Source organism: Epinephelus fuscoguttatus, linkage group LG2 (genome assembly GCF_011397635.1).
Source record: "Epinephelus fuscoguttatus linkage group LG2, E.fuscoguttatus.final_Chr_v1".
NCBI classification, from domain to species: domain Eukaryota; kingdom Metazoa; phylum Chordata; class Actinopteri; order Perciformes; family Serranidae; genus Epinephelus; species Epinephelus fuscoguttatus.
The window spans coordinates 36,261,459-36,280,684 of NC_064753.1; the positions used below are offsets into that span (position 1 = coordinate 36,261,459).

The 19,226-nt window shown below is 41.4% G+C and overlaps 1 protein-coding gene across 1 annotated transcript; it reads left to right on the forward strand.

The window, feature by feature from the left end:
- Window positions 1–1,195: 1,195 nt before the first annotated feature.
- On the forward strand, window positions 1,196–17,893 carry pros1 (protein S). The gene is made up of 14 exons (XM_049601784.1): window positions 1,196–1,376; window positions 1,976–2,133; window positions 4,727–4,751; window positions 4,851–4,931; window positions 5,084–5,206; window positions 5,374–5,499; window positions 8,447–8,575; window positions 8,739–8,979; window positions 9,539–9,725; window positions 11,508–11,672; window positions 11,857–12,025; window positions 13,341–13,477; window positions 13,597–13,825; window positions 15,580–17,893. The coding sequence occupies exons 1-14, from the start codon at window positions 1,298–1,300 to the stop codon at window positions 15,771–15,773; spliced, it is 2,043 nt and encodes a 680-aa protein (XP_049457741.1). The 5' UTR covers window positions 1,196–1,297; the 3' UTR covers window positions 15,774–17,893.
- The last annotated feature ends 1,333 nt before the right edge of the window (window positions 17,894–19,226 follow it).

Consider the following 19,226-nt stretch of genomic DNA (forward strand, 5'->3'; position numbering starts at 1 on the left):
AAGCACTTCGCCGTCCAGCCGCTCACTCGTCACGTTTGACCCAGCATTCGCCTCTGCACTCACCGAACACAGGTGAGAGTCATCAGTAATCAGTTACTTGGGAACCCCTCCCCACAAGCATCCACAGGGAAACAAAGACCCTCCCCCACTACAATACTAAGGGCCAATCCCAATTCTCTTCCCTTAACCTTACCCCTTGGTTTCAAGTGCACTCGCCAGATGGATTCCCCTAAACGACGAAGGGGGAGTGTTGAGGGGTAGGGAATTTTACCTACGAATTGGGACGCAACTTCATGCAAATTAGTGTAACAGACATGTTCACCTACCTCACGCGTATTGTCGACGTAGGCTTCTTGTCGGCTACATCCTGAATTAGCGATTTTCAAGAGTTGATATTCTAACTCAGCCCTTGACTGATAACAATGAAACATAACACATTCTGACATATTTTGAAATTTTTGCATGCTTATTTGCAGAGTAGTACTTAAATTGTGCGATGGCTTTCTCATGGAGGCTACCATCTTCCTGGAAAACTCGCCTAGCTGGATAGTTTCACAATGCATCCTGGGAAATTCAATCTTCCCCTCAGTTGAGATGGGTTCGTAAGTGTGCATCGCACGGCCCTTCAAATTATTTTGATTTTAAGGGCTGAAAAGCACTTCCCTAAAGTTTGGGACACCCTAGCCCTTCGTGGGAACGCACAAAAACAAGGGCTAGGGACAATTTTAAGGGAAGTGTGAGTATTGGGACGGACCATAAAATCAGAAGTATTTATGGTGATATTTTGTTAAGTTTATTTATGATTATGTTTGCATTTTCTGATTTTGGACATTGGTGCGTGGCTGCCTGACAAAGCACAGCACATGGTGTCCATTGAGAATGCCCCCCCCCCCCCCCCCCATTGAAGAAAAGGTGATTACGGCCCTGGCGTAAGGTTACCATTTCTGTCCCCTTACACTTAATTTTAAGTTAAGGGATGCTACAAAACACATGTGACTGACACACTACAGACTGAGCACAACTTACTAAAATCAGAGACCTTTTCTCTGTCTGAGTTGAGTTGCAGCCACTCAGAGCTGCAACAAGCATGGAAGGTTGAGTAAACACTGTCAGTGTGTGTGTGCAGCGCTCCCTAGCTGCCTCCACTCATACCCCTGTGTATCTGCTCTCCTGGCAGCCTCAGCTCCCCCCCCCTCTCTCTACGAAAACACTTTCGGGAAGAATAAAGTTTTTTTCTGCGCTCAGCCAGTCTTTACTCAGAGCCAAACCGTGGCCTAGCAGGAAGAACGGCTCGACTATGTGGAGAAAGAAACGGGCACTTGGGGAATCCTTGGCTTGTCTCGTATTTCTCGTGACGCTCGTCGATGCTTATCGATGTAAGTATGTGAGTGTTTGCTTTTTGCGGTTTGCATTTTGAACCCTTACGTAGTCAAGCAATTCACGGAATCGCCTGTTACAGTCTATTTGGTCCCAGTGCCTCAGATTGAAAGCAGCTTTCAGCCTGGATGGGACCAGTTGGGAACGGCATTAGGACTTTCATACGTTTTAAAGCAAGCAGACCCAGAGAAAAAGGGGGAAGTGTGAGGGGTCATGACTCCTTTCTGCACCGTGAAACAATGCTTGGACAACATGAGCTGCTTGTTACAACAACTAGAGGTCATTTCTGGGAAATAATGGTTTCGCAATGACCCTTTTTTTCCTCTCAAGCCAATTCACAGAAGAGTAATTAGGTTGTCCACTTTGTCCATGCAGGCACCAGCCACATCAGCCATCTGTCATGAGGACTTGAATTCCTGCTGGGATCAGTCATGTGTTATTATAATGTAGCTGCATATGCCTGCTTGTATTAATCACACATGTGAGAGTAGTATCACTGCACAGGCAATAGGTTTGTGCTGATTGCAAACATGCACACACCATGCACAGATCACACTGTATATCTGAATGAGTTCTATGTATCTGTGTCTGTTTGTAGTCCTGAGCCAGAGCACAGCCTCCCAGTTCCTGAGCAGGCACAAGAGAGCCAACTCTCTGTTTGAGGAGAGCAAGAAGGGCGACCTGGAGAGGGAGTGCATCGAGGAGCTGTGCAACAAGGAGGAGGCCAGGGAGATCTTTGAGAACCAGCCAGAGACGGTAAGAGAAGACCAGTGACCCCTGGTCTTACTGGTTAGCTTTGAGAGCAAGGTGGCCTGGTGCCAGACCCCTGGAAGTGGATGAGAAGGGAAGAAGAAGTGGAAAGTTGGACACGGATTAAAGGTCCATGTAGGATTTAGGGGCGGCAGTAGCTCGGTTCATAGGGAATTGGGTTGGGAAGCGGAGGGAACAGGACCAAATATGGAGCGTAATAATATCCAGAAGTATATTTTCATCGGTTTACAATCTCCTGTAAATGATAATCGTATTTTCGTTACCTTAAAATGAGCCATTTACAGCTACATACGGAGCGGGTCCTCTCCCATGAAGTCTGCCATGTTGTTTCTACAGTAGCCCAGAATGGACAAATCAAATACTTGCTCTAGATTGGGCTTTTCACTTTTTTACATTTTCATTTTGGCCACAATTGTTCTTCTCAATGTGTCCTCATGTAAAGGTGCACGTGATATCGTTAGATACTTAATGTGAAGACACGGAGGTCAGGTTTAGGCAAGTAAAGTTACTATGGATAGATTAATGAAACGTGCTGATGTTGTGCCCTAAAGATGATTCAAAGTTTACTCAGTTCTGAAACACTGGTCTCCTGGGGAAAGTCCTGTGTTTTGTGAACCATCCACTCCCCAACCTGCTTCCTTAAGGCTGATTTATACTTGTGTGTCAGCTCTATGCAGACCCTACGCTTTAGCCTACGCACGTGGCCTACGCCGTTGTGAGCATTTATACTTGTGCGGTGGTGTGTCTGTGTCACTCTGCAGTTACACCTCCAAAACACTACACGGTGGAAGGGGCCACTGCTGTCTTTAATCCCATCAGTGCATTGGTCACATGATTGTAGCCTTCCCAAATACTTGGATTATACATGAATTACTGGCTCACCATTATGTAGCATATCTACAAATTTTGGTGCAAGAGAACAGCCTGTTCTCTTGCACGCTAGCACACAGGAGAGCTTTTAATTTTGCAGCCTCACTGCAAGATGCTATTAAATCAACTCCCAGGAAGTTCGCCAGGCTTTGAAGCACATTTGACATTATGGACAACTTGTGTAATTACAACTTCCAAGTCGGCTATATGATGTCATCGGGCCCAAAAAGACTTTTTCACATAGACTTCCATTGAGAAAGAGATGTCTGTAAATCAGTGGATCCATCTTTTGAAAGTCACAACCCCTGCGAAATGACTCGATTCACCATCATAATTTCATCCATTTGGCCTGCTAACATTTCAAAAGTCTACAAGAGCCGCGCGATGAAATCATTTTATCCCCATTCGAGTTGGCAGAGCACTAAAGCAGATGTTAGCCACTCTGCGAGCTAAAGTCTGTAGTCCGTCTGCTCTATGGGCCCAATTATGTGGAAAATCAAGGTAATTTTACACACTGGAATTTGAATTTTTTTGGCTTCATGCACCCCTGAGCAACTTTCATAGGAAAGAACGGAGCCTTGCCTCCACCGCTGTATCCAGCTCTCTTCATACATCCATGCACTAAATTGTACACACTGGACCTTTGAGCAGTGGAAGCAAAAGGTCAGACCAGGGCTGCAGCTAATGGTCATTTTCATTATTGATGAATCAGCTGATTGTTTGTTTAATCTATAAAAACATCAGAAAATAGCTAAAAATGTCACTTTGCCACAGCTCAGGTCAGTCCAGCATGCATATATTTTCTATTTACTATCACAAAGGGCTAAAAAACAGCAAATATTCACACTAAGGGTGTTGCAACATACTGGTATTAACGACAACTATGATATTTAAAAATGAAATACTGAAATCAGGTGAATAATAAACATATAATTATATCATGTAAATAAGCTGGCACAGTTTAAATACATTTCGTTTCTTTCTTTCGTCCCACAACGCCATCTGGTTACCTTTTAACTATCCATTAAATTGCTAATTTTGTATTATTTTATACAGCTATAGTTACAGACTCTCACTCCTCCTCCCTATACTCGTGTTTTGAGTTTAATTTGCCAGAAAATAGAGATAAAAACGGCACCATTAACAAAGTTAAAGATGAATTTGACTCACTATTTTTTGAAAGATATGGCAATGATATTGTTACATCAACTCTTTTGGCTGTGGCAGTAGTGTAGACAAAATCTGACATTGTGTGCCCTTATTCACATTTGATTTTTTTTTTCCACTCCTACTAAAACATAACGATTTATACTGATATGAAGTCATTTTATTTCGATTTACTAGTAGATATATTGACTAAACATTTAAGCTACAGATCAGATGCTTTATCTTTGAGACAGAGCGGGCAATATATTAATATTATATCAATATTGTGATGAGACTAGATATCGTATCGTAAGTGTTGTCTTTTCCTGGTTTTAAAGGCTGCGTCACAGTAAATTTGTTTCATTTTCTGAACTTACAGACTGTTCTAGCTGTTCTGTTATTTGCCTTTACACACTCAGTCATTATATCCATATAATTGATTATTATTTTATCAAACATTTCTTGTGTAAATATGTTCTGAAAGCACCATGAGTCAATCCTACATTATTGTTGCGTGTGATGTTTGATTTGAGCATTTATTAACCAGTTGTGTTTCTTCCAGGAATACTTCTACCCCAGATATGTTGGTAAGTGTGCAGAATTTATTGTGTCTCTTCATATGTTTTGATATCAGTTTTATTTTGCCTCCACTACCCATTTCTGATAAAGCAAACTCTTTGTTGCAGTGTGTCTGGGTTCACATCGGGTCGGCATCAGCAACCCGAACTCGGATGCCATCCCGTCAGACCTTCGCACCTGTGTGAAGGGTGAGGGACTTTTATGTCAGTTAGTCTGTAAAGCAAATAACAGTTAATGAGAGCAGCTTTTGTCGAGGCCTTCATTAACATCCTGTGTGTGTGTGTGTGTGTGTGTGTGTGTGTGTGTGTGTGTGTGTGTGTGTGTGTTTGTTGCATGGCAGAGATCAGTGACCAGTGCTCACCGAATCCATGCTACAAGGAGGGTTCAGTGCGCTGTGTGGACGGCCAGGCCTCCTTCACATGCGAGTGTAAACCCGGCTGGAAGGGGCCGCGCTGTGAGGACGGTGAGTTCTGCTTTGGGATATTAAATGTACTTTTTGTCTAACATCCTGTATCAGTATTTTGCACTTCAAATTAGATGTTAAAGTCAAATTAAAACCAATGAATTTAACCTTTCTGAAAGCATTGAATCAGCTGCTGAAAAATGTTGTGTAATGTGTTGGCTGTGCAGACATCAACGAGTGTGTGGATCCTGAATTTCCTGCTGGATGCAACCAAAAATGTTACAACCTACCCGGTAGTTTCTACTGCATGTGTGAAGATGGCTACTTCAACAATGACAAAATCAACTGCGTGGGTAAGACTCCATTTGTTTTAGTTGCAATTTGTGCTGCTCAACTACGTTAAATTTAAAGGGACAGTTCATCCCCAAATCAAAAATACATATTGTTCCTCTCACCTGTAGTGCTATTTATCAGTCTAGATTGTTTTGGTGTGAGTTGCAGGATGTTGGAGATATCGGCCGTTGAGACGTCTGCCTTCTCTCGACTTTAACAGAACTATATGGCGAAGAGAGAAGCCAGACGTCTCTATGGGCAATATCTCCAGCACTCTGCAACTTACATCAGAACAATCTAGACTCATAAATATCCCCAAACACAAGAGGGAAAATATCTATTTTCATTCATTTTAATTTTAACAGGACAGAAAGCTGCAGTTTTATGTGCTTAACGTGTGTGCGTGTGTGTTATATGCTCTTATACCACATATATGAATCCAGCTGTTCATCTGTCCCTGTTTAAGCGAGACGTACAGTGCTACTTAGCAGCTGAGCAAACACAGACATTTCTACAGGGCGCATTATTCCTTTTGATATCTTCCCTTTTATTTATTCATATGGACGGTGGAACCCTACACACTTCATAACAAAATCTCTGTCATCCAGCTGTTGTCCTCGGGGTCTGAACCATTTGTTATTTTTAAAGCTGACCTGAGGTGACCTCTTACGTAACCGAATGTGAAAAAAGCTTTTAACATCTGAAAAGATCTATGCTTTTTTGTTGTAAACAGACCGCCACTCTCACATCTCTGAGCTGTTAGAACTTGTTTGATGCTTTTTGTTTAAACCTAAGTTTCTTTCTTTCTGTCTCTTTTTGAGTGGGAAGTTCACTCAGTGTTTATCTTTGACTGTGTTAAGGCTTGTTGAGTACAAAGTCCTCACAAACATGGACTGAGTCAGTTTGGTAAATTTGCTTTGTCCTTTTTTTGATGTGGTGTAAAGATTTAGAAGATTGTACGGATCATTTTGCACATAGCCAGTCGATACATATTCCAAATTATACATTAATGTGGAGTGATCGGTGTTGACATGTTCCAAAGCTGACCATTCAAATTATTATTACAGTTATTGATTAATTTAAATGAATCTGTCAAATATTTTTAAATTAGATCATTAATGTCTTTGTCAGAAAATATTGAAAAATTACCCTCCCATTTTCCCAAAGCCCAACGTGATATCTTCAGATAGTTTTTTTGTTGGATAAACAGTGTAAGCAGAACAGCAGCACATATTCGTAGTTGAGAGACTTGAACCATTGAATGGTTGTTGCTGTTTTTTGCATTATAAATGACATAAATAATTAGATTCCTATCAAACTGGTCCTTGGTTATATCCTGACCATTAGCAACTGCTTTCTGTCCCACATTGAAAGAGACCCCCTCCTCCTCCTCCTCCTCCTCCTCCTCAACCTCAGCTGTATTCTTCTCACAGTACACAAGTTTGCTTATAGCTCATCTGCCAGGTTTCATTTTACAGCAACATATCTCATGAAAACAAATTACTTTCAGCAGCTGAACCGCCACCAAGGAAGAGTTTTCAAAACAACCTCTGCTTGCAGCTGCGCCTCATTATGGCACAATGATACTGTGACTCTTATAAATACAGGTGCTCAAAGCTTGAAAAATTTAAGTGTAAGAAATTATATTTACTGTAATTTCCGTCATATTTATTGATTTCACCAATGTACCAAAATTCCACTTACAATCAACTCCATATAGTTTATTTGAAATGTCATTTTTTGTAAGGACATATATCATGCTGCCCTTACATCAAATGACTTCTAAAGGTTGCATACAAGTTTCCAGTGTCGGAAATTGTGTGTGGGCCGTAATGTTGATCGTTGGGTGTAAGATGGTCATAAAGCTCAGACTGAGCTGTCTTAAGTCTTTTTCTCATCTTGATATTCCAACAAAATCAAATGTGTCTAACATTATATTAAGTTTTTAGTCTTGACTCATGCAAATAGTGAAGTTCAATGAAGAGAACATTGTCACTGAGCAATAGCTCTGTTCTCTCTAGCACCAAACAAGAAGCAGCAAACTAAGTAGACAGTAAAAACGGAGGGGACTCCTGGGAGATGCAAGAACATGAACAAGTCTCTGTTCTCTTGTGCTGTATTGACTCCTGTTGTACTTTCAAATCCTGTCTGAAAACACACCTTTTCAAGGCTGCATATTTGGTCTGATTTAATGGTGACACACATATTGAGACTTGCACTGATGATGATTTTATACTTAATTTTTATAATTACCATTTTTGGTAATTTTTGGCATCTTGTAAGGTGTCCTTGTGTGCTTTGAAAGGCACCTATAAATAAAATGCATTATTATTATTATTACTGTGGAAGACGAGAAGAAACAGGTGGAGCTGTGGAGGGAATAAGAGTCCGTGTTCAACTCGGTGTGTACGTGATCTACGATTTGTTTCAGTGAGAAATCCAAAATTTTTGAAATGGTTCCCCTCTCATCCCGGTCTCCTCCCGCTAAAATAGTGCAGCTAACTAATGGAGGCTGGTAGCAAGTTTAGGCAACAAAGTCCAAAATGTAGAGTTTGTAATCAAATACAGTTTATATTTATGGATTATATTAATGCCGAATTGACAAGCACACTGTCGACATTTGATGCCTTTTATCGTGTGTTTCTGGAGTTATGTTTTTTAGCAGACACATAAGGAGTTGTTAATATATCATATTTCTCAAAGGGAGTTTGGCGCAATATTTTCCACCAGGAGCAGGATGGAAATAATCTTAAAAGGATTGTAGTTGTAGTCTTACACAAAGTGACCCCTGTTCCCCAAAATCTTATAGTGTGTGACTTAAAACTCACATTGTCTTTAGATGTTTAGATGATGGTGTAAAACTTTAGACTGATAAAAGTATTTTCAAAGTCTTTTAGTGTATGGTAGGCACTACAAAGTCCAACAAGACCATTTTGCCATTGTCATTCTTCACTGACTGTTTTCCAGATATCAATGAATGCCTGATGTACCCCAGTATCTGTGAACCACCGTCTAAATGTGTCAACACGCCGGGCATGTTTGAGTGCCAGTGTCCCCAGGGTTTCAAATATAACTTCACTTCCAAGACCTGCAACGGTAAGACCTGAAATTACCACCAAGAGTCACATAATCTCACATCTGGCAAAACTTTAAATGGTACTGATGGTGCACTCTGTGTAATCACACACCTTCAATTAAAAAACTTTCCTCAGACATTACAGATCATTGCCTGTAATCTTTTCTTTTCCTGTCTCTGCAGATGTAGACGAGTGTGAGTTGAGTGTGTGCGACGGGACTTGTATAAATACAGTTGGCAGCTATGCGTGCCACTGTGACGGTCGTCAGGGTCTTCGTTTGGCGGAGGATGCGCGATACTGTGAGAGTATCCCTGTCTGCGTGGAGCTGTACGACTACAGGCACCCTGAGATGCTTTACCTGGGGGAGCAGTTCACAGGCCTTCCTGTCATCTACCTGCGCTTCCGTCTGCCGGAGAACACAAAGTGAGGGTCTTGCACCAACACACACACATTATAATGTACCTATTTTCTAAAAAGGTCCAGTGTGTAGGATTTAGGGACATCTGGCAGCAGAAATCTTATGTAATGTTCTTAACGATGTTTTCATTAGTTTATAATCACCTGAAAATAAGAATCGCTGTGTTTCGTTACCTTAAACTGAGGCATTTATATCTACATTCGGAGCGGGTCCTCTTCCATGTGGTCCGCTATGTTGCTCTACAGAATCCCAGAATGGACAAACCAAACAGTGGCTTTACACAGGGCCATTTGAGTGTTCTTGTTTTTGCGTCAGCCACTGTTGTTCTCCTACACTCTTGGCACACAGGAGAAGTTTCAGTTCTGCAACGTCACTGTTAGATGCCACTAAATCCTACACACTGGACCTTTAAAGGTGTGTGTTTTAATCTATTTAACACAAAATAACACCTGCTCCAGCTTTCAGAAAAGCTCAGCCTCAGCAAATGTTAAACAGAAATGTCAAAGACGATAATAAACACATAACCACAACTCACATTTCTGTCTCTCTGTTTCTGACTGTTAGGTTTGCAGCAGAGTTCGACTTCCGTACATTTGACCCAGAGGGAGTTGTGCTGTACGCAGAGTCCTCGCAGGACTCGTGGTTCATGTTGGGGCTGAGAGGCGGTCGCATTGAAGTCCAGTTCAAAAACCAGCACACATTCAAGGTCACCAGTGGAGGGAAAGCCATCAATGATGGGCAGTGGCATGTGGTAAGAGAGAGCTGTAATCCAGTAATTCCTTACACATATGTAGGGATGTGAAAAATACGTCTTATTACCAGCCACAGAAATGTCACAACAGCTGTTATCGTTTTCACTTTGTGAGTCTGTGTGTGTGTCATCATGGCAAAATGTGGTCCTGGTGACACCTGCTGTAGCGGGAACTACCACAAAAGCTGTTTGTAGTATTCTGCCAGGAGTCTGTGTGATTGTCTGTTTATTTTATTTTATTTATTTTAATTTAACCCATATTTAACCAGGTAAGTCCCGTTGAGATCAACAGTCTATTTTACAAGGGAGACCTGGCCAAGACAGCAGCACACAAAAAGTCACAGCCAAACAACCACACAGTAAAAACATAGAAGATACACAATTACATGTAGAAATATTAGAACATCTGCACACAATGACAAGACCTAACCAATTCATTCATACTTGTGCATATGAGAGCTTTAAAATAAGGTAGCGAGACCATGTAGTTTCAGATCTTTTGGAAGTTAATCCAAGTAAGAGGAGCAGAGCACATTAAGGCTGTCTTTCCCAGCTCAGTGTGTGCACCAGGAACAGACAACAAAACTAAATCTTGAGATCTCAGACTAAAGCCACAGTCAGATCTCTGATCAACCAATGTAGAAATGTACAGTTTACCCAGTATGGCTTTATAGATTAACAAATACCAGTGACTGAGCCTACGAAAGGTCAAAGAGGGTCAACCAGTCCTGGAGTAAAGTGTACAATGATGAGTCACAGTTACACACTGATAGGATGACACTATGATGTTTGTCTGTTGACAGAAATTGTCAACATGATAGTATTGCAACTGTGCAAGATGTAGTCACAAAACTTAACAGATATGCAGCAGACATCACAATCAAGGCTGCGTTTGAAGATGGATATGGTCTGAGCAAGGGCGCTGGAATTAAGAGGGCAGAAATAAGGCACGGGGCCACTGACTGCCCTCTTTATGCCCCTGGCCCACATTCATTTGAGGTCACAAATCGCTGTATCATTGCTCGCAAGATGGTCTCTAGTTTATTATGCCTCCGCATCGACATTAGACTCAGTATCTCAAGAGTGCCTCGAGGGAATTTTCTCAAATTTGCCAGAACTGTCCTCTTTAACTCGAGGATGATCTCGATAGATTTTGGTGGTCAAAGGTCAATGTGACCTCACCAAACACATCTGGGGCCATAACTCGAGAATTAATGCGCTAATTATGACTAAATTTAATACAAATCTCTAATAGGATAAAATGATGACATTTTATATCCAAGCAGGTCAAAGGTCATCTTCACTGTGTCATAATGTTCTCCAAAAACACTTTTATGGATATAATTTAATGCTATAACTTGGGGACAGAAGGGGAGACATTTGGTCAGATATTGAGTTGGTGACGATAATCTTGAGCGTCCATCTTGAAACTGTGCTGATTGCATAGATCTTCTGTGGTGTTGGGTTGAAGATCTATCATCTGTCACAGCTACATGTAAGTCTGGACGTGGATGTAGACTTCAACGTGACTGGTTGGCGGTTATTCTAGCATATTAATAGATCATGATCACGGACTTTCCTTGTTGTCTTGTTGTTCTGTGTTTTAATTGTGTCCACATTTTATTCATTGTTTACTTTGCTGCACCACAAATTGACCCTTTGGGGACATTAAAGCATTCAAAAGTCTAAACATAGTGGGAGCTGAAGTGCTAATCAATAAACTGACTCAATGGATAATACAGTGCGAAGGAGTTATAATGATGCTGTATGTGCAACATGCAGATCTCTGTGGACGAACTGGAGAGCAGCATCAGTGTGAAGATCAGCAAGGAAGCAGTGATGAGCATCAACAGCCCCGATAGTCTCTTCACTTCAGTCAACGGCAAACTGGAGACGAAGGTGTACATCGCCGGGCTGCCCAACCGCACCGACAACGTCATCAAACCTGTAAGCAGGTCGCCTGAAAGCATGCACACTCAATGAATCACTTATCATACACAGCTTATTTCCCCTGTGACCACATCTCATAGAATCACCTTAATAACATGGTGAAACGATGATATACAGGAAATACACTGGACCAGCTCCAATCCTGTGTTGCACTCAGTGTTTGTCTTCACTGATTCATTAGATCAACCCTCGACTTGACGGCTGCATCCGAGGCTGGAACCTGATGAACCAGGGAGCGTCTGGGGTGAAGGAGGTCATCCAGGAGAAGAAGAGTAAACATTGCTTTGTGTATGTGGAGCGAGGGTCTCACTTCACTGGGGCAGGACTGGCGCAGTTCAACATTGACTACAGTGAGTAAGTTAAGTTATACTTTATTAATTCCTGTGGGAAAGTTTGAATCCATCCCAAATATTGTGAAACACTGAGTAGCCACAGTGTCGCAGGATCATATATAGCTTTGAATATGGGCTTGATTTAAAGGCAGCACGGGGGGGGGGGGCTGAGGTTTCTAGGTTTTTCCTGTGTTGTTCTTGTTCCCTTGTTCTCTCCTTTTTTTGGATATATGGAGTACAAGCCACAGCTGATTAATTCCCCCACACCTGTGCACACCTGTGAAAAGGTTGGAGCCGTTTATATTTAAGCTCAGCGTTGCAAATAATGGTGTTGAACAGACTTGACGAAGGTCCAGTCGGACTGAAACGTTAGTGTTACTAATAAATTGTGAATCTGAGCAAGAGCAGTGTGCCGGATAATCTGTTCAAAGCGCAGGAGTGTTACCAAATGTGTGGTTTTTTGGAAAGTGAAGCATGTTAGGAGGAAACATGGGAACAAAAGGAATATAAAATTCCACATAAAAAGGCCCCAGTTGATGGGTTTCGTACGAAGACCTTGTAGTATTACAGACCAGCACAGACACACAGTAGACAATGTCATTTGCAATAACTGAGCAAACACTGTCTCAGTTGGTTTGTTTTTAACCACCTCAAAAAAGGCCCACCAAAAATTCATTATCAGGGGTGTGGGTGGCTTAGTGGATAGAGCAGGCGCCCCATGTACAAAGGCTCAGTCCCTGCTGCAGCGGCTGCATAACACAAGTCGACTGTTGGTTCATGAGTAAACACCCTCCTGAGGGTCTGAGTGTTGCCCACAATGGTGTCAGCTTCCACTTAACAACAATTAGAAACTGAAAAAGACTAGAAAAGATAGAGGAAAAAAAAGATCAGGTTTTACATAGTGTTCTGGAAGGATTCCAGCTTCTCTGGTGCCACAGCACTGTGCTCTGTGCTCCCTCAATGGTTGGCTCTGGTGCTGGCCTACTATCGCAACCGCCCCCCATTCCCCACCCCCAACCGCCCACCCAATACCTCTCTGTCCCTATCCCTCTCTCTCTCACACGCAAACACACACACACACACACACTCATCTATCTACATACACAGATCTGCTGGACCTCTGTCTTCACCTCATTTTCTGCATTCCCACCAGTTTGAACATGAGAAACATTGCTTCTTTTGCTCCTTTGTTTGTTCTTTGTTTTTGTCTTTTTCTTCTGTGTCCTCAATGTTTCACTTTGTCTTATTTTTTATTGCACTAAACTACTAACTAAATTTCCAGCCTGACAAGAGAGATGTATTTTTGTTTCCCTTTGTGTACGTGTGTAACCAGGTGATTCTGGGAGCTGGAATGTGGATATAAAGATGAATATACGTCCGTCCAGCAGCACGGGTGTCCTGTTCGCTCTTGTTCACAATGACACAGTCCCCCTGTCCATCGCTGTGGTAACGCAGGGAGAAGAAGATGCTGTGAGTTCATTCATATCTTTCTTGGAAATAAGCACACATCAATCTCTGCATGTCTTCATTAATGAAAGCACAAACATACATTGTTTAACTTTGTGATGTTCTTGACCTCCATGCTCCAGAACCTGCAAGTGTTTTTGGATGGTGTTTCCGTGGCAATTCTGGAGTCACTGATGTTGTGTTACCCCGACCGGCTGATGGTGCAGCTGAATGTGACTCCAACTGAAATCCAAATCTCAGGCAACTCCTCCTCTGTTACCTACATGAAGTCTGTCGACCTGCAGGAAGCACTGAAGCGCCTCAACAGCACCATGCAGAACCCTGTCAGTACATATATCGGAGGGATACCAGGTAAGATAAAGTGGAGAGTAGAAGTACTAAAGGTGCCATTTTAAAGCGAACTATGACACGATTTATTAGATACATGTGGTCACCATTGAAGGAATACTTCATCCTCCAAATGACCATTTGTATATCAGTTACTCACTCTGCGTGTTGTTGAGCTCAGGTGCGGCTTGGCTGCGGCGCTACTAGAAATTCAGAGGCTCGCTGACTTTTTAAGCAGGATGCTCACTGTTCTCAGCAAAAACAGACTGTGAAAATTGTCTTGTGCTCATCATATTGACGTTATACCTCCTGTCACTACAGTGTCAGTGTCCAGATGACTCACAGACATGAGGAAATATAAGTACTTCTGTTTTACTCAACCATTCCTGTTTCTGTTTCAATATAAAAGTGCTTTGACAAAGTTTCTGCGGACATAATCCCTCCATTTGTTAACACAAGGCTGTTTATTGTTAAATATTGAGTGGAGTATCGGCTTTTAATTGAGTTTTCCTTTCACACTAGCACACAACAGGAGATTGTCTCTGTCAGAAGTGTTCTCACCTACTGGAAATACTCTGGTTTTGGCGAAGGATGGCACCTAGGTAGAGCCTGCAAGAGGCAGGACATGATGCGGAATACACCGCAGTCACACTAAGTTCGTAATTTGGTCATAAACAACTGAGTCTCTTGCTGTTTGTTGAATTCGTTTGACAAAGTTCCTGAATCTCTTCATCTCTCCTGTTAGACATTTTTAATGCTGTCCTCTTGTAAATGACCCTCTCTTCACCCTCAGATGTCTGGTTTTTTTCTGGCTGCATGATAGAAATGTTAATAACATCCTCACTTGTGGGTGGCTGTGTCTCAGGAAGTAGAGTGGGTTGTCCACTAATAGGAAGATCAGCAGTTCGATCCCCGGCTCCTCCAGTCTACATGTCAATGTATCCTTGAGCAAGATACTGAACCCCAAATTGCTCCCGGTGGCTCTTCCATCGGTGTGTGAGTGTGTTAAAAACTGTGGAGCAGGTCCATTTACCATTTCTCTCTCTCAGTGTCTTCTGTGGGCTCAATTGGACATTACATGGACTTTGTACTAGAGAACTGGCAGAGTAAAGTCTACCTAATATCTGGTCCAACTAATTTGGACATTTGCATTCTCACATACACCCCCGCTTAATGACTAGATAATTTCAGGGTTGCAGTGCATGTGTGAAAGAGCTTATGTTGGCCATTTTGAAATTATTTCTTCACCAGAGGCATGCGAGAAAAATGTTTTCTTCACAAATTCAGTGTAACACAGGGTGAGTAACTGATATAAATATGGTCATTTGGGGAGTGAAGTACTCCTTTAAAGACTCAATGTGGCTTCCCAGCCAACCAGTCCTTATCTGTTTATGAGAAAGCATATCAAATATTTCCTTATGCCAGAAAACAAGTTCAAAGCAAAGCTAAATGGAATATCCTCTTGATTGTGCTATGACAGTTCTCAGTGGATAATTCGCTACTCTCGCTAGCGACACATGCTGTTAGCATGAAACACAAAAGTATAACTGAGGATGATGGGAATGCCATTAGTTTTCTGGTTCATGCACCAAAATATCGGACGGTCTACATTTTTGACCAGATGATGGCGCTACAATAAAAGCAAAGTTACTTTACCTTAAGTTTATTTTTGTTCATGACGTTATTTCAAGTTGTTTTTCTTGTGTAGCATGCTGTGACTGCGGTATTAAACACTGTAAGTCTCACAGACTGTCCCACTCTCTGTCTTTCTCTTTCAGATGACGTCCCGTTACCCGCCACCCCAGTGACGGCCTTTTACCACGGCTGCATGGAAGTCACCATCAACGGCCAGCAGCTGGACTTCGACGAGGCTCTGAGCAAACACAACAGTATTAAGTCCCATTCCTGTCCTCCTGTGTCTGCCCCCGAGAGTCACCCTGAAGTGCAGCAACCACATCCGCACCAAAAGTGACCTTAATTAACACTGAAAAGCCCTCACATTAGGCAGCGTCCCACAGCGGCCACTTCCTGGGATATTTTGGAAAGAGAGATATAGAGGAGGAGAGTGGAGGGAGGGAGGAAGGGGGGTAGACGATTATAGTCATTTTTGTCGACTTTCTCTGATGGGTTCATTTATGCTTTTCATCCATACAGTATTATTGTTCCTGTCCTAGGAGCATTTTGTTCACTTTTTATTTCTTAGTGAGGCACAACGAAAGCTGACTCGCCAGTGAGCAAGTCGGAAGCTGGATGGTCGGATGACGTAGTTGTAGCAGTTTGTTGCAATGAATTAAAAGCTTTCCAAGAAATGTCTGAAAAGAGCTGAGCTCTGTAGCACGCATACCATGTGTTGAGCAAGAGATGGTTATGTTTGTGTAGAAAAATAAACAAATGGTCACTGTTGACCAGGCTTTGAGACCACCTGCATCTCTTTTCCCTGTTGTTGCATCATGGTATATCTCTGGGTGCTCTTCAAATAGAGTGCTGCAGGGATGACGATTATTTGTAGGCCAGCCTGGGAGTTAACGTCGCCCTGGTTCCCTTGACAGAAAGCCAGTGGGATTTTTTCTATTGGATTTTGGATTACTGCAGAAAATAAGCTCTGTGACAAACAAAAGTTTATGAAACTTACACGCTTTGTTCAGCAAGATTATGAACACTGCTTATATGATTTTTGAAGCATAACTGCAATTAACAGAAGTAAAAAGCTAACATATATGGAGCTAGCACAGTGACAGTACTTTTTTTTTTTAAATTTGGCATTGAAAAAGGAAAAATCACACTGGAAAAAAGTCATTAAAAATGTTCTTTTTTTTTTATTTGAATGTTTTTGCATTCTGATATGTTTTACAATGACAATATTTAGATTTTTTTTTCATGTCATCCTTTCGTCAGTGTCAGTTTTGTGACAGAAAGTTGAAAATAAAAACTAAAACGTAAAAAAAGAAGACATTTAAAAAAAAGTGGTGTGAAGCAAAAAAAATCAGAAGACTGTCATTGCAAAACACACTAGGATGCAAAAAATAAAAATAAAAATAAAAAATGCTTTAATGCCTGAACTTAATTTTTCAGTGGATTTTTTTCAAGGCGAGGCAGCTTTATTCGTAAAGCACAATTCATACACAAGGGCAATTCAAAGTGCTTAACAGAGCAAAAAAATATAAAACATAATAAAGGACACAGAGAAGAGTAAAGAGGAAAAAAGATATAAAAGGTAATTCAAAATTAATTACTAAATGATTCAAAAAACAAAAAGAAATCATCACCATTAAAAATAGCAAAAGTGCTGACAAGAGGTGCAAAGGTAAAAGATTATTTTAGAAGACTTGCAATTGACTTCGGTGCTAATGTTTGCTTTATCAATGCCAAATGTTGTTGTTTAATGCCAAAACGTACTGCCATTGTTTAAGTCTCATAATGTCAGGCTATAAACAAACTATATCATGGCGGCATGACTTCCACACCACCACAGCGAGGCTATAAAGTTATGTACAGCATGGTTGAGTGTGATGACGCTCTGTAGCCTTATTTATTCACTTATTAGCAACCTAGTTTTTTTTTAAGGCATTTAAATGCTTCAGAGTTCATGAGGGGTATTTATCGGAGTATTTAACACCATAAAACAAATATTTCAACCTTGTGTTGGCCACAGACCTTATGTCAGACATCTAATCAAAAATACATTGAAAAAGAACCCACTGGGATGCAAACTCATTTCTGACATTTCTAGGCTTTGGGACTCCTCCCTGCAGCACTCTGGTGGAGACAAACGTCTGGAGACATCTACAAATTATTGTTGGTTGTGGCACTTAAGGAGACTCCTGAGGTGTTACATAGGTTTGGTAACACATAGAAATATGGTTTATAATTTCATTGTTCCCACCATGGTTGTCTCCACCTCTCATCACGGCCAGTCTTTGAAGACTAAACTTCTGCTGCATCATGTCCTCATCTTCAGGGTTCTCCTGGTTGGTCAGTGTTAACTCACCCTGTGTATAAAACAAGCCATCTTTAATATATAACTTAAATGTAGTTGTCCAGTGTTGTGTTTGTTTTATGTTTGTTTTAATAAAATTGGTCAGAGCAACCTTATCTGATAGTATTGAATTTCAACACTGCATTTATCTGAACTCCTGCAGCAGCCTTGGAGACAAGGCCACACAGGCAATTTATTCTGACAGGTATCAAAAATCAATGTCTGGTAGTCTTGTAATGATGATGCTGCATATTTAATATATCACACAACACGAGGCCACAGGCTGAAGGTAGCAGGTTGATCAGAGTGATATGAGACAAAGAACTGACAGTAAATTTAGCGTACTTCTTCAACACAAAATGTCCCGTGGCCGTCTTTCATAAGTCCTTGGTGACACAACAAACTCTTACAGCATTTATTGACAAAACATCATTTGACCCGAGTTTGGTTTTGTTTAACATCAAGTGATTCCTCCTTTAATTTCCGCAGGGAGTGATGGATGGAAACATGGCACTGCACCATCATGCTCCATTCTCCCACTGTTGGTCCATTAATCTAGGTTGTTGAAATCATATTAGCATTCACTTCCATACAGCACATAGGCTAATATACTGGAAAACATTTTATTGTTGGTAGCATCACACCCATTATTTCTGGTGAAATCACTACAGTACTTGAAGGGTATTATCAAGTATTCATATTTAGTGAAGAATACTTTTAACAAATCAGTCAATATTAGACTTAAGGTGCATATTTAAGAAGTAAACAAAAAAAAGAGATGGTGCAGGCTGTTCTCCACGTGTCAGCGTGGGTTTTCTCCGGGTACTCCGGCTTCCTCCCACAGTCCAAAGACATGCAGATTAATTGGTGACTCTAAATTGTCTGTAGGTGTGAATGTGAGTGTGAATTGTTGTCTGTCTCTATGTGTCAGCCCTGTGATAGTCTGGGGACCTGTCCAGAGTGTATCCCACCTCTCACCCAATGTCAGCTGGGATAAGCTCCAGTCCCCCGTGACCCCCGACTGGTTAAGCTGTTACGGCAAATGAATGAACAAGTTAAAGTTCCCGTGTGTAGGATTAAGGGGATATATTGTCAGAAAAGAAATATAATATAATCAGCATGTTTTCTGTAGTGTAAAATCACCTGAAAATAAGAGTCGTGGAGTGGGTCCTCTTCCATGCAGTCATTAGTGTTGCACCACTATGTTTCTACAGTAGCCCAGAGCGGACACACCAAACACTGGCTCGAGATGGGGCCACTCACGTTTTCGCATTGCCCACCATAGTTGGTAGTTCCTCTGGGATAAGTAACGTCGGAGAAACGACAATTTTTTTAAATGTGAAATTGCTTTATTTGGTGTTTTTATCAGATTAAATCACATGGTATGTTTTGGAGAGGAAGAGACAGCTAACCTACTTAACATCTGGATCTTAAGTTATGACAGAAAAA